Genomic DNA, 17,037 nt, shown 5'->3' on the forward strand with positions numbered 1-17,037 from the left:
AGATTCCCATAGCAACCAATTACATCCCACCTTTCATTCTCCAAATGAGCTAAGCCTATTGGATAACAACTGATCACATGGTCAGATTACTCCCAATTTCTGCCCTATATAAGTTTTGTACCACCATCATTCCAGTCACTGCCCCTTGAGGAAGCAGACCGCGAAACGCGCGTCGGGGGGTGGACTGGTGATGGTGCTGTGATTGTGGACTCTATATTGGTCACTATATGTTTGTATTTTTACTGCACTACTTTTTTGCGGTGCGGAGGCACAGCCAGAAGCACACTGTAGCTCTCATATCCCGGATCCTGGACCCATTGAAGTGAATGGGTCCATAATGTGTGCAGCCCACATCATGGACCCATTCGCTTCAGCATGCGCTACTTTTTTGCGGTGCGGGCAGTCGGATGCGGATCGCGAACCCCATTCAAGTGAATGGGTCCGCGATCCTCATGCAGCTGCCCCGTGGACCGCTATTTGCGGTCTGTAGCACAGGCACGGCGCCCTTACATTCGTGGGCACGAGCCCAGAGTGTGTTTTTACATACTTTTATATGTACTTTCTTTTATTTGGATCTTGATTATAATTTAATTTTATCTTTATCATTTTTTACTTTTATTAAACGTGTCTGCAGATGTGGATGTAATGTGGATGACGCACTTATGGGGGATATCTGTGGATGACGCACTTATGGGGGATATCTGTGGATGACGCACTTATGGGGGATATCTGTGGATGACGCACTTATGGGGGATATCTGTGGATGACGCACTTATGGGGGATATCTGTGGATGACGCACTTATGGGGGATATCTGTGGATGACGCACTTATGGAGGATATCTGTGGATGACGCACTTATGGGGATATCTGTGGATGATGCACTTATGGGGGATATCTGTGGATGACGCACTTATGGGGGATATCTGTGGATGACGCACTTATGGGGGATATCTGTGGAGGGCACTTATGGGGGATATCTGTGGATGACGCACTTATGGGGGATATCTGTGCATGACGCACTCATGGGGGATATCTGTGCATGACGCACTTATGGGGGATATCTGTGGAGGGCACTTATGGGGGATATCTGTGGATGACGCACTTATGGGGGATATCTGTGGATGACGCACTTATGGGGGATATCTGTGGATGACGCACTTATGGGGGATATCTGTGGATGACGCACTTATGGGGGATATCTGTGCATGACGCACTCATGGGGGATATCTGTGCATGACGCACTTATGGGGGATATCTGTGGAGGGCACTTATGGGGGATATCTGTGGATGACGCACTTATGGGGGATATCTGTGGATGACGCACTTATGGGGGATATCCGTGGATGACGCACTTATGGGGGATATCTGTGGATGACGCACTTATGGGGGATATCTGTGGATGACGCACTTATGGGGGATATCTGTGAATGACACATATATAGCATAAGATATATAATGTAAGTGTAGAGTATAGTTATAGTATACATGTCACGCATCCTCCTGAGGCTAGTCACCACCAGTGGCGTAGCGTGGGTTGCCAGCACCCGGGGCAAGCCAAAAATTGCGCCCCCCCCCCCCCCCGCGCCTACCCCAGGCACGCCACTTTTAACAGATACTGTAGTAGATCACTAGCAGTCCTATGTAACACCACAGATAACACAGTGATAACTCTGAGTACAGATAATGTAGTAGATGGGTGTGAGGCCCCAGAATTCTGAACACGTACAGTGTGACCTGAAGTCTGGGGCCAGAATGCGGCAGTATGGGCCAAATTCTCAATCTTCTCCCCCAACCCTACCATGAAACAGATATGTGGATGGACATTATTATTACAGTAGAATACCGCACCATACCTGTTACATCCAGTGACGTCTCCTGTGATGTAGACTCTCCTCGACGTCTTCATTCAGAGATAAGACCGCCATGATAACTTCTTTCAGCCGCTTCTCGTCTCTGCAGAGTTTCACCGAAAAAAATTTAGGTTCCTCACTTTACTATCATGCTCTCCTTCCTTCAACACTGTCATCCTGCTGCCCCCCAATACTGAGCTAGAGCCAGACAGATAGCTTTCATTCCCCCTGTATATTATAATGGCCCCCTCTTTATTATTAATGTACTGGCCCCCTCTTTAATAACAAAGAGGGGGCCATTATATTAGCAAAGAGGGGGTCATTACATTAATAATAAAGAGGGGGTCATCACATTAATAATAAAGAGGGGCCATCACATTAATAATAAAGAGGGGGTCATTACATTAATAATAAAGAGGGGGTCATTACATTAATAATAAAGAGGGGCCATTACATTAATAATAAAGAGGGGGCCATTATATTAATAATAAAGAGTGGCCATCACATTAATAATAAAGAGGGGGCATTACATTAATAATAAAGAGGGGGCCATTACATTAATAATAAAGAGGGGGCCATTACATTAATAATAAAGAGGGGGCATTACATTAATAATAAAGAGGGGGCCATTATATTAATAATAAAGAGGGGGCCATTATATTAATAATAAAGAGGGGGTCATTACATTAATAATGAAGAGGGGGTCATTACATTAATAATAATAATGTACTGGCCCCCTCTTTATTATTAATATAATGGCCCCCTTTTTATTAATAATGTACTGGCCCCCTCTTTATTATTAATATAATGGCCCCCTTTTTATTAATAATGTACTGGCCCCCTCTTTATTATTAATATAATGGCCCCCTTTTTATTATTAAATGTACTGGCCCCCCTCTTTGCTAATATAATGTCCCCCTCTTTGTTATTAATGTACTGGCCCCTCTGTTATTAATGTACTGGCCCCCCTCTTTGCTAATATAATCGCCCCTCTTATTGCTGTGCCAATGCCTGTGAAGCCTTTCTGCTCCAGTCCTCTCTTCTCCTTTCCCACCCCCCATACTGCCGCCAGAGCCTCTGCAATTAGGCAAGTTAACATAAAAAAAAATACTTACCTATCTCCATCCCCGCTTGTTCCCGCCGCAGGCGGTCACGAACGCCTCACTGTGCCTTCCTGCGCCGCGTCATCGCGTCATCTCGCGAGACCCGACGCAGGAGGTCACAGTGAGGTTATCGTGACCGAGTCCTGCGTCGCTCGCCTCTACTGCCTTATAGGCTTCAGGCCTAGTGGCCTGAAGCCTATGGGGCATAACGGAGGGGACGGGAGCCATAGGCTCCCGTAGCCCTCATTGAAATTTCGGATGCCTGGCGCCCCCTGCAATTTGGCGCCCGGGGCAACGGCCCCTCCGGCCCCCCCCACGCTACGCCCCTGGTCACCACGGCTCTCACATCAGTCACATAGTTGCTCCATCTTTTACCACATGTCTATGATGGACCTGTATGATGTTTAACTGGATATAATGTAAGTGTAGAGTATAGTTATAGTATACATGTCATGCCTCCTCCTGAGGCTAGTCACCACGGCTCTCACATCAACCACGCAGCTGATCCATCATATACTACAAGTATATTATGTATATGATGGACCTGTATGTTCTGTGACTGGATATAATCTAGGTGTAGAGTATAGTTATAGTATACATTGCATCCCTACTCCTGGGTGTTGCCCCTCTGAATGAGGGCCCTATAGCAGGCACTTCTCCTGTGTACACTATCATAACGCCCCTAGCTACATGGTATAAATGGTTTGTTAGCCTATATGAGTGGTGGAACTACATGTACTGTATGACGGGAGGTCCTAAACATCGAAACACACTCTCTTTGACATGTCACACACACACAATAATTTCAGAGATCATAAACGAGTGTACAAAGTAACAGAATTAAACAGACAATAGGCATACTGAACAAAAAAACAAAAAATCAGGAATAAAAAAACAGCAGGTTTTCCTTTTGTTTGCAACTCAGCCCTAAGGTCGGCCTGATTTCCTAGGATGATGTCCATTTTGACATTTAATATGGTAACTGGTCAATAGAACGCGCTGGTACCATTGTTTCTGTAGCCACCCGTTACGGCTGTTTGATCCCTGCTTTCATCCAAAGGCACCAGTGTCTGGTTCACCACATCCTCAGTGTTCCATGTTAATACCTAATATGGAGAATATAGCTATTTGTTGCTAAAAAGTTTAGATATGTAGAAGCTTCTATTAACTTTTCACTCTTGCTTCAAGCTTCGTTCTGGGCAGACAAGCCACGGTTTTACGCTCTACCTTCTACAAACTCTAATATACTTGTAAAAAACACTATCTATATCTCACCTTCACAAGTGTATGTTCAGCCGTTACCCACTGCGCAGGGTGCAGACATATGTAATTGCATCACTGTCATTAGTTCTTTGTGGTGAGTCACTAATACCGTATTTTATGGACTCTTCCAGTGATGGGGCTGGGTGGTTTATGGAAGCCTAGTGATATCCAAAGCTCCCGTAGTCTGAGAATAAAGACATATGAAGACATATGCCACTAGAGATGAGCGAATCGACGTTGACAAAGTGGAATTCGATTTGAATTTCAGGAAAAGTTTGATTCGTCCTGAAGTCAAATTTCCTCACACTTCGTGGTAATGGATCGTTTTTTTCTAAAATGGATGGTGCACATGTTAGAATGAAGAAGTAAGAAGACTGGGAACGAGGAAGTACCCATAATGCCATGCAGATAGTCAATTAGAACATACATGTGTGATGTCACAACCCTATAAAATGTCTCCTCCTGCCCTATCTCTGCCATTTTCGAGTGAATGTAGTGCAGGGAAAGACATTACAGGCAAATGGGACAGTGTTTAGAAAATACTTTATTCACCAAATATTACTATTAAACAGTTCAGGGAAAGGTTATTCATAGTGTAGGGATATAATAGGAAGGCATTATCCACACTATAGGAAGAGAGCAGGGACCAATAGGAGAGTGTAAAGCTTGGGTAATAGGAGATATTCTATTACACCATGCTGCACTTATTTGGGTTAAAAAGTGTTCTAATACTACAGATTTTAGGGACTTCACATTCTTTCATATATAATTTAATCCATTAATCCTTGATTCTCTAATTGGGGTGAAATTGTGGCTACATACTAAAATTTAGTGATATACATGAGTATATCCGTTAATCCCTAATTGTGTAATTAGAGTGAAATTGCGGCCTGATACTAAAAATTTTGAGGAGTTTAGTACATCCATTCATCCTTGTTTCAGAGGTGAAATTTCAGCCTGACACTACTGCTCCTTTACCCTTTACCCTTATAGTTACTGTTACAGTACAGTATGTATGACAGACAGGTGACAGGCCCTTCTAAGGGAACTAGCAAGTGGCAGAAGTAGCATCAGAAGAAGAAGGGGTTGTAGCAGCAGTCTCAGCGACAGGCCACAGCTGCCAGAGTCATCCAGCGGTCATGTTTTGAACAGCAACCCAGCTGTCCTTGAATGGTTGACCTGGTCTTCTACCTCATCTCAAGTGACATCAGATACCCTCTGCCAGGAGTCGGTAGGTTCCTCTGACACCACGCTTAGTTGGCATGGCCTGGGAACAAGCTCTATACCCCCATGTCCTGAACCTGCCTCTTAGATTTTCTATTCCTTTTGCTCAGGAAGTATTGTATGCCATCGGCTCGGCTCTGCTTTTCATCGAGGACAAGCTTCTAGAAGACAGTCAGAAGATACTGCCCAGCCAGGATCTGGAGGAGAGATCCCCTGCTTCCTTTGGTCGGCGAGCAAGTAGTGACAATGAGAGTCGCGTGGGAGCTGGTGTTGCAAGCGGTCAGGCATGTGGCCCTAAGACTGGTGAGGATGACATCACTGACTTGCAGACAATAGTGGATGATGATGTAGCCGATCGCATGTGGGAGCCGGGAGAAGAGGGGTCTTCATCATCATCAGGAGAAGAGGATGGCAGATTGCGCGTGAGGCAGCAGCTGAGCCAGCAGGATGGCAGAGTGGCCGTGAGTAAGCAGTGAACCTACTTTTCCGTCGTGGAAATTTTTCATCAAGTCACTGGAGAACATTCTGTTAGGCCTTAGGGACCCAGATTTATAAGAAGCCTATTACTATGTGAGAGATTGGGACAATCGGAGGATCCTCTGGTACGCTGGTGGCCAGTCACACCCTACATGGTCAACATAACCACAAGAACATTAAAAAAAATAATTGATTGCAATATATTTTGTGAGTACAAAAGTTCCTTCTACAAAAAGTGGAAGAACAATATAAGTTATGGCCAGTTTCGGTGACTGAGATGACAACACATTAAAGATACAGATTTTGGAAAACCATGAGTCAATGGTTTAAAAAGAAACACTACCTCTTCACAATAGGCAAAGAAGCTTTTCATATATTTTACACATTCAAAACCAGCAAAAAGAATGAAGTAAACTACATTCACAATTTCATCACATGAATCACGATGAGTAGGAGGAGGATGAGCAGGAGCTGGTAAGGAAACACAACTCCCTTCTGTTAAGTTGGTGGAGCCTTAACTGCTGGAGAATAGGTGCAGGCCACTGTGTGATGCTGTGGTTGTTGCGTCAGGCTGTACCACTACATTAGCGCAATGGTTTTCCCAGGCCACTTTATGGTGATGCTGCATGTATTGACGCAGGGCCGTGGTGCCAACATTGGCACCCTGGCCACACTTCACCATCTGCCCACAGATTCTACAAATGGCCATGCTGACATAATGTCCCACGACGGCTTGATGAAAAATGCCCAAATTGCAGAATATGGCATTTCTCCACCACCACTCCATGCTGACTGCCCGCTGCCTCTGTGAAACCATGCACTGCTACTTTATTCCAGACAGATAGGCTCCTGCGTAGCAGGTGGTCTACCCCAGGCATGTTTGGTTTTAGACCTCATTCTGCTGTAACCCTGCTGACTCAAGGCCCAGCTACATCATAATACACTACGGTCTACACGTCACTGATGTCACCTTCACCTTTCTCAGGGCCACATGCCTGACCACTTGTAACACCATCTCCCATGCGACTCTCATCATCACTACTTGCCCGCCTACTGGAGGAAGCAGTGGATCTCTCCTCCTCACCTGCCTGTCGGACATACAGTACTTTAACATTAACTGCAAGGTTAAGAGAAATAGTGTCAGGCCACAATTTTGCACCAATTCCGGAACTACTGATTGAGGCATCAAATTAAGTGTAAAAGAATTTGAAACATCCTAAAATGTGTAGTATCGAACCTGGTTTGGGTCAAAAACACAGAACAGGTGCAGATCTTTCTATTACATCTTAACTCTGAGTAGGCTTCACTACTGGTTTTGGCTCACAAAAAATGATGGAAATAACTGAACAAATAACTGAATTGTGAACTCACCCTAAAGCAGGCATCTCAAACTGCGGGCCTCCAGCTGTTGCAAAACTACAACTCCCACAATGCCCTGCTATAGGCTGATACCTGTAGGCTGTCCGGGCATGCTGGGTCCATATCACTATATACAAGAAGATGTATAACTTATACCAGCTGTACATACATAATTATATACAGGGGATACCCAGGCTATACCAGCATGGTCCATTGAAGATTTATAACTTATACATCTACTTGTATATAGTGATATGAACCATGCTGGTAAAACCTGGGTATCTCCTGTATGTAATTATATATGTACAGCTGGTATAAGTTATACATCTTCTTGTATATAGTGATATGGAGCATGCTGGTATAACCTGGGTATCTCCTGTATGTAATTATATATGTACAGCTGGTATAAGTTATACATCTTCTTGTATATAGTGATATGGAGCATGCTGGTATAACCTGGGCATCTCCTATATATAATTATATATGTACAGCTGGCATAAGTTATACATCTTCTTGTATATAGTGATATGGAGCATGCTGGTAAAACCTGGGTATCTCCTGTATATAATTATATATGTACAGCTGGTATAAGTTATACATCTTCTTGTATATAGTGATATGGACCATGCTGGTATAACCTGGGTATCTCCTGTATATAATTATATATGTACAGCTGGTATAAGTTATACATCTTCTTGTATATAGTGATATGGACCATGCTGGTATAACCTGGGTATCTCCTGTATATAATTATATATGTACAGCTGGTATAAGTTATACATCTTCTTGTATACAGTGATATGGAGCATGCTGCTATAACATGGGCATCTCCTGTATATAATTATATATGTACAGCTGGTATAAGTTATACATCTTCTTGTATATAGTGATATGGAGCATGCTGGTATAACCTGGGTATCTCCTGTATATAATTATATATATACAGCTGGTATAAGTTATACATCTTCTTGTATATAGTGATATGGAGCATGCTGGTATAACCTGGGTATCTCCTGTATATAATTATATATGTACAGCTGGTGTAAGTTATACATCTTCTTGTATATAGTGATATGGAGCATGCTGGTATAACCCGGGCATCTCCTGTATATAACTATATATGTACAGCTGGTATAAGTTATACATCTTCTTGTATATAGTGGTATGAACCATGCTGGTATAACCTGGGCATCTCCTATATATAATTATATATGTACAGCTGGTATAAGTTATACATCTTCTTGTATATAGTGATATGGAGCATGCTGGTATAACCTGGGTATCTCCTGTATATAATTATATATGTACAGCTGGTATAAGTTATACATCTTCTTGTATATAGTGATATGGAGCATGCTGGTATAACCTGGGTATCTCCTGTATATAATTATATATATACAGCTGGTATAAGTTATACATCTTCTTGTATATAGTGATATGGAGCATGCTGGTATAACCTGGGTATCTCCTGTATATAATTATATATGTACAGCTGGTATAAGTTATACATCTTCTTGTATATAGTGGTATGAACCATGCTGGTATAACCTGGGCATCTTCTGTATATAATTATATATGTATAGCTGGTATAAGTTATACATCTTGTATATAGCGATATGGAGGTGCTTCAGCAGCTACAACTACCCCCTCGGGCCTGGCACAAGCAGGGCGCAGGCTGAAGAGAGTGTTAGAGTGTTAATCCGTGTGGACGCTGTGGTGCATTATTGTTTAGTATAACATTTTTGCACTTTTTACCTCAAAAGGTAAACGCTGTCTGAGCATGCTGAGAGTTGTAGTTTTGCAACAGCTGGAGGCATCCTGGTTGGGAAAAGCTGGTCTACTGTGATGATAAAAGAGAGATAGGAGGCAGCGCCTCATGTGTGGTATAGTAAGATAATTAGTAAAAGAGGTAAGTGAAAACTCTTACCGGGTGGTGTTGTGATGAGTCACAACACCTATATGTAGCTTGTGCTGATTTGCCCGATCAGCATGCAGGGTGCCTGCGCTGCTGCCTAGGTTCCAGCCCCGTGCCTTGGAAGCAATCGTCACGTTGTATATTGTCCTGATGAAGGGGGCCCTCCGCCCCTGAAACGCGTTGACTGAAAATAAAAAAGTATTGTGTTAACAATACCTACTTATCTCTGACTCCTGCTGACAGCGCCATCAAAAAGGTTCATTCTATTTCTTCTTCTACAAACTGTCTACTGTGATAATATAAACAATGGAGGTTCTACAAAAGAGCAAAGTTCATATTCGTGTTTACACACGTGTTTTAAAATGAATGCTTTCCCTTTTTATAAACAAGTAAATAATGACGCAATGTTGTGGGGCTGGTATGCAATGTTTTCCAGGGCTGGTTTTTATCCCCAGTCCGGCCCTGTGGCCAAGCACCTACTCGGAAGAGGGATGAGGAGCTTCTTGTGGACTGCTTGCTGTGCCTGTGAGCCCCGTCATGTAAGGAGATATTGTACTTGGTCGGCTTTGAACCTAGGACCCCAGCACTGCAGTGCACCAATGCTAACCTCTCAGCCACATCCTACTCTATAATATATTTTGCTACAGATGTCACAAAAAACACTTAAAATCATAAGTTTTAGTAACCAGGTGTAAAATATTTGCTTTTGTTTTCTTCATATTTCACACACTTGCATGAAATTAACAATGGTCTAAGAATTATCAATGGTATAAAAATACCACCATGAAACGTACCGGAAAGGTTGAACGAATTGGAAAACATCTCCATGGTAGTCACCTGGTGGTCACATATAGAGATCATTCTACCAGGCTCAAGGTTCTTCTTTTGACCATTACAGATAGAGATGGCCTTGCAGTTTGCCAGGCAATCATTTCGCAGCGAATTTTGCTCGTTCGCGATTCGCCGAACATGCGAACATATGGCGATATTTGCATGGGCCATATTGTTTTGCATTGCACCAAACTTTGACCCATGACACATCCATCAGGTGGGACAGGACAGCCAATTGAGTCGTTTCAGCACATGGACACACCCCCACAAGAGAGGGCAAGGAGTGGAGTTTATAGGGAGAAATGGAGCAGCAGATAGGGAGGAGAAGGAGAAGCAGGCAGAACTCGCAGTGCCACTTCTACTTCTTCTCTCTCCTCCCATTTGTCCTCCACTCCACCTTCCACCGTGCCGTCGTCATGTTCTTCTGGAAGAAGGCAGGCTTCCGTGGTCCAAATGTTTAAACGTAAAAAGTTGATGATGCTGGATAACCCTCTTGTCCAATGGCTTACCGCTGGCTTGTCGGAATTGCTAGCCCGCCAACTACTGCCATATAAACTGGTAGACTCTGAAGCCTTTAGAAAATTTGTGGCCATTGGCACACCGCAATAGAAGATCCACGGAAGTTAAAATTTCTCCCAGAAGCGCATCCCAGAGCTATATGGCCATGTTCAGCGGAAAGTGAATGTATCTCTGGCACACAGTGTCAGTGCCAAGATACATCTACAAACACGGGCAGGGAGGGTAAATATATTTTACTGCCCACTGGGTGAGCCCACTGTGCCTGGAAGCCCAGAGCCACACCAGTCCTGCACTACTTTCAGCTCTGCGGTCACAGGCCAATCAGTGGTAACCTCGCTCAATTTGACAGTTGGTAAAGTGGTGTGCAACAACAGTGCCAATCTGCTGAGCACACTAAAAAAGGACAAAATGACGTTCAGCGGCAACACCACCTGCATGAAAGACATCTGATTTGTGACAGCTCAGCGCGCTGGAACTCGACCTTGTTTATGATTGATAGGCTGCTCCAGCAGCAACGTGCCTTTAACGACTTCCTGTACGAACTCTGCAGCAGGACAGGTTCTGTGAATATTGTTTTTTGGCTGCTCATGCTCAAAGCTGAGGAAGTCGCAATGCTGAATGAATTCCAAGGGGGGGGGGGGGGCTACTCGATCTGAAAAAAAGTCAGCAGGAGTCTGAAGAGGATGGTGGCTGGAGGGAGGAGGAGGAGCAAGAAGAGCAGGCTTTGAGGGGGACTTTATGCTTTTTGGGGATCCCTGATTTTGTCCGTGGCTGGGGGGAGGAGACCGAGGACAATATTCTCTGGGCGATGAGCAGGAGCTAGAGCGCTCCACCACTTCCAATTTAGTGCAAATGGGGGCCTTCATGCTCCAGTGTTTGAAGAGTGACCCCCGTATAAAAAAGCATAAAGGGCAAGAACCAGTAGTGGGTGGCAATGTACTTAGACCCCCGGAACAAACACAAAATGGCGGACATTTTACCAGCATCACAGAGGGCTGGCAGAATGCATTTCCAGGCCTTGCTGCGAGAGATGCTGCATTCTTTTGTTGTGGGCATTGACAGAGGAATTTTTACCCACAGCGAAACAGGTGCGGGTACCAATCCTACCCCGCCTGCAAGAAGAGGGTGGTTTGAAGATATGTTGGTCAATTCGGATATGAGATCATTCTTTCAGCCAACCCATCGACAGCCACCCTCCGGATCCAGCCTCAGACCGACGGGTGTCCGACTATATCGGTTTAACGGTCGATGTGGACGCTCTGAGAAGTAAGGAACACCTTGACTACTGGGTGTGCAGGCTTGACCTGTGGCCAGAGCTGGCACAATTTGCCATGGAACTCTTGGCTTGCCCCTCATCCAGTGTCCTGTCCGAAAGGACGTTTAGCGCAGCAGGGGGGATAATGAGCGATAAGTGCACTCGCCTCACTCACGACAGTGTGGACTACCTCACATTTTTTAAAATAAGTGAGTCATGGATCTCCGAGGAATTCAACACCTGTGATGACCACGTGTAATTGAATTTCCTCATGCCAGCCCACATATATCCGCCACCACCCAGAACAAAGAATGGTCCTTGCCTTATGTATATACAGCGGCATAAAAGGCCATTTATGTCAGATGAATGCCTAATTTTTGGGACCTGTACTGGCCGACAGTTACATATTTATCCTGTGACCACCTAATGCACCTCAAGCTCCAGAATCCAAAGTTCTGTGCTGTCAGGTTACTGCCTAATTTTTGGGGCCTGTACTGGCTTACAGTAACATTGTTATCCACTGACCGTCTAATATACCTCCAGCCACATAATCACTTGATCTTTTCTGTCAGGTAAATGCCTAATTTTTGCGGCCTGTACTCCACTGGCCTATAGTAAAATTGTTATCCACTGACCTCCTAATATTGATGGACGAACATCGGCCGGGAAAATTCTCGGACGCGTGTTTGCGATCAAATGTTCACGAACTGCACGTTCGCCTATTGACTTGAATAGCAGACGAACCTGAAAAACCTTCCAGTCATATTTGCAGCCACCAAATACAAACTTTAACTGCACAAATAGTCCCACAGCATGGAAAGTGGCAAAAAGTCCCTAAAAAAATATGTATTTTCATCAGGGGCCATTTTTATGTGTCTTAAAGGGAAACTCAAAAATGTTCCCTGCTGAAGCCTAGAATTTTTTTTATTTCCTATAGGTTTAATGTATACAAATGTGCAGCACTCCACGTTTTTGTATGCTGCAGAGTCCCTTAAAAAAATGCATACATTAACGTAAATTTTAATGTATGCATACCATGGAACTGTATGGTGAACGGACGCCACTGTACGGATTCAGTCTGAGGCATCTGTTAATACATACATTTTTGGTATGCATTAATGGATAGCTAAAATAGGATGTGAACCCAGCCCTAGTGTCAGAATAAGCACCAGTACACAGCGGAGCAGAGAGGAGAGGCCGCCATGTACTGACAGAGCGCTACCTGGTCCTGGTGGTCAGGGATAAGGACTGTGTTTCCCAAGGATCAATTTCTATTGGGAAAAACAGTGCACAGTATAATACACTAGAATCTATATAATATAAAGATATTATCCCTAACCCCGAATGATAATACAATTAGGTGGTCATTTATTATATAGAAATACGTCTATGTTAGGCGTATTTCTGGCACGGATTGTGGCACAAAGGTCCTTAGCACCACAATCTGCATATTTTTCCCACTAATGCCAGGTCTAAAAAAGAATAGTGTGGCTGGGAAAGGGATACAGTTATGGCCATCCAGTTATTGGGTACCAACGCCATACATTGACCGGATAACACCTCTGTACAGTGACCGGATAAAAGGCTATAAGAGGACACAGTACAGGGAATGACTAGAGGCCCTGAATAGGGTGTGGTAAGAGGGCACAATGCAGGGTATAAGTGGGCACAGTATGGGGAGAGCGGCACAGTACGGGGTGGGGGGCACAGTCACATGACCCTGTGATATTTGAAGGTCCTTATGGTGAATGCGGTTCAAACGCCACCATAATAAGAAGCAGAGGAGTGAGACAAAATGTGATTATGTGGCTAGAGATAAAAAATGTAAGGGGGCACAGTATGGGGTGAGGGGCACAGTAAAGGGTGGTAGGCCCCAAAAATGTGACAATAGGCATTCACCTGACAGCAAAGAACTTTGAATCCTGTGGCTGGAGGTACATTAGGCGGTCACAGGATAAATATGTAACTAATATGTGGATGTGTCAGTGGCTACACCCGGTTTGGAAAGATATGTAGCGGTGCACTCCCCGCTACTCACCTCAATGTCGCATAATAAAATAATGCTAATAAATTGTAGGTGTGGGGGGCACTCGTATATCCCTGGCTGCATATATTGATAGCAATATATATTGTATGGACATATATTTCTTTAGGTGCTCTTGGATGAGGGAGACACTCCAATATCCAGAAATGTATATAACAATCTAAATATATCTCAATGTGATGTAGATTTCTTTGTTGGAAAACTAAAAATACTAAAAAGATGTCATACAAATGTTGTCAGAAAATAACACTTGATAATAATGTAAAAGTTAAAACCTATTTATTTGATAATTATAATAAAAACAATAAGTAAAAACAAATCAAAAGTAAGATAAAAAAGATTAAAACATATTTTTTTTTTTAAGTATAAAAAAAGGTAGGATAGTAAGTGAATTGTTATTATGTAAAAAGAGTCACTTCATAAGAAATCTACTTTATAGAGATTTTCTTTCCCATGCTATGGTGGGGTGATATTTTTTATATGTATATATGTTCAAAAGTTCAAAATATAGTTCAAAAGTTCAAAAATATATAGAGCGCTCTGAGTGCATTGATGTCAAGTTATAGATGTTGATTCATATTTATCCTTAATTGGATAGTAAAGCACTCTTATATTTATAAAAATTAATGATCTTATTGTAAAATCCAAATGAGGTTACAGCCTGTCTCTGATTGGGTAATCTAGAGCTGCTTGGTTGGAGTGGGATAAGGTATGTGGATAGTACACTGGTTGGTATATCCAAAGTGAGTTCTTTTATCTGCCAGTGCAGATTGTAGATTTAAATGTTCTGTATCTACTCCTAGGTTATGCAGGCTATATATAGTTACAATAACCATTCTGTAAATATTGCTTGTATCTGGAGTTGCTGGCCGCAATATGTTCCCGTGTTCTCCACTGTGCTCGCCTGCTACTATTGTGGTGTCCCACGTGGGCAGGAGTTTCAGCGGTATCTTGTCCACAAAATGGATGCAGAGACACCGGGCTGCTTGTGTCCTTGTTGTCTTCAATAAAACAGAGTTGGATATAACAAAGTTGGCTATACAGTCCATTGCAGGATTCTTATAATTGCTTGGAAAAATGCTGGCTGTATATATTTTATACTGCAGGTGATACCAATTAAATTAAATATGTAACTGTCGGCCAGTACAGGCCCCAAAATTTAGCCAAAAGGCATTCACCTGACAGCACAGAACTTTGGATTCTGTGTCTGGAGGTGCGTTAGATGGTCACAGGATAAATATGTAACTGCCGGCCTGTACAAGCCCCTAAAATTAGGCATTCACCTGACATAAAAGGCCTTTTATGCTGCTGTATATACATAAGGCAAGGACCATTCTTTGTTCTGGGTGGTGGCGGATATGTGTGGGCTGGCATGAGGAAATTCAATTACACGTGGTTATCACAGGTGTGTAATTCCTCCGAGATCCATGACTAATTCATTTTAAAAAATGTGAGAAAGTCCACACTGTCATGAGTTAGGTGAGTGCACTTGTCGGTCACGATCCCCCCTGCTGCGCTGAATGTCCTTTCGGACAGGACACTCGACAAGGGGCAGTCCAAGAGTTTCATGGCAAATTTTGCCAGCTCTGACCACAGGTCAAGCCTTCACACCCAGTATTCCAGGGGTTCCACACTTCTCAGAGCGTCCACATCGACCTTTAACCCGATGTAGTCGGACACCTGTCAGTCTAGGCGTTCCCTGATGCTTAATCCGGAGTGGCTGTCGAAGGGTTGGCTGCAAGAATGATCTCATATCCGAAGTGACCAACACATCTTTAAACCGTCCTCTTCTTGCATGCGCGGTAGGATTGGAACCTACAACTGTTTCTCTGTGACTGGAAATTCCTCTACCAGTGCCCGCAACAGGAGATTGCAGCATCTCTCGCAGCAAGGCCTGGAAATGCTGCATTCTGCCAGCCTTCTGTGATGCTGATAACATGTCCGCCATTTTGTGTTTGTACCAGGGGTCTAAGTACGTTGCCACCCAGTACTGGCCCTTGCCCTATATGCTATTTATACGGGGGTCCCTCTTCAAACACTGGAGCATGAAGGCCCACATCTGCACTAAAATGGAAGCGGTGGAGCGGCCTGGCTCCTGCTCAACGCCCAGGAGAATGTCATCCTCGGTCTCCTCCCCCTATTCACGGACAACACCAGGGTTCCTCAAAAACTTTAAAGCCTGCTCTTCTTGCTCCTCCTCCTCCTCCCCCCAGGCACCATCCTCCTTTCACTCCTATTCAGATTCTGCTGACTTGTCTTAGATGAGTGTGCAAAGCAGTAATCAAAGCAAAAGGTGGCTACTTTGAAGAACCTAGAATATGACATATTTTCAGTTGTTTCACACTTTTTTGTTATGTATATAATTCCACATGTGTTAATTCATAGTTTTGATGCCTTCAGTGTGAATCTACAATTTTCATAGTCATGAAAATAAAGAAAACTCTTTGAATGAGAAGGTGTGTCCAAACTTTTGGTCTGTACTGTATATGTTTAACATAAAAACTTGATTTAAACAATAGTCATTTTCTGATGACACATTCCCTTTAAAGTGGTACCCTTACACAAAATATTTGCGAACTTCACTAGTACTATTTTCCATGGGAAATTCAAAATTGTTTTGTGCTAGTCTGCACCTACTGTTTAATAGAATAGAATGCTTTGTCGTTTTCTGTAACTGTGTCCTACTACAGATTAAGTTATACAAATGTAATTTGAATTATTTTCCAAACTTTTTACAGTCAAGTGGCACCCTGAAGAAGAAAACTGGAAATATTACTTTTCAGAAAATTGAGATTCCTACGTATAAGGAAGTAGCCATACTATCACTTAATTTTTCTTAATTTTTATTGTGTATGTACTGAGACTTATCCAAGAGGGTTCAAGTACCAATATATATATATATATATATATTTTTAATTTTGAACTTTAAATATTTAAATTGAATGTGTTCATAAAAATAGCTTTTTTTAAGAAATATTTAGTTTTTTGTTGTAATATGAAGTATTTGTAACAGCATTATCGTCGCTTAAAAATGATCTATAATTTAAGAGATTGTCTAAGAGTTATCCAGCCTTTAGTAAGTAATGGCCTATCCTCAGTATCGGACATCGCTAGCTTATTGGCGGGAGTCCAACACCTTGTATTCCCGCTGATCAGATGTTTGGATGTAGCTCCATCGCTGGTAGCCAATGCTGGA

The 17,037-nt window shown here is 43.0% G+C and overlaps 1 protein-coding gene across 1 annotated transcript in view; it reads left to right on the top strand.

Annotated features, from left to right (window-relative positions):
- LOC122921319 (embryonic protein UVS.2-like) overlaps positions 1–17,037 on the top strand; it is a 76,821-nt gene that overhangs the window by 11,681 nt on the left and 48,103 nt on the right. The window contains exon 3 of the mRNA XM_044271296.1: positions 5,552–5,744. Within this exon, the coding sequence (XP_044127231.1) occupies positions 5,552–5,744 (193 nt within the window). The remainder of the gene's footprint in view (positions 1–5,551; positions 5,745–17,037) is intronic.

Source organism: Bufo gargarizans, chromosome 11 (genome assembly GCF_014858855.1).
Source record: "Bufo gargarizans isolate SCDJY-AF-19 chromosome 11, ASM1485885v1, whole genome shotgun sequence".
NCBI lineage: Eukaryota > Metazoa > Chordata > Amphibia > Anura > Bufonidae > Bufo > Bufo gargarizans.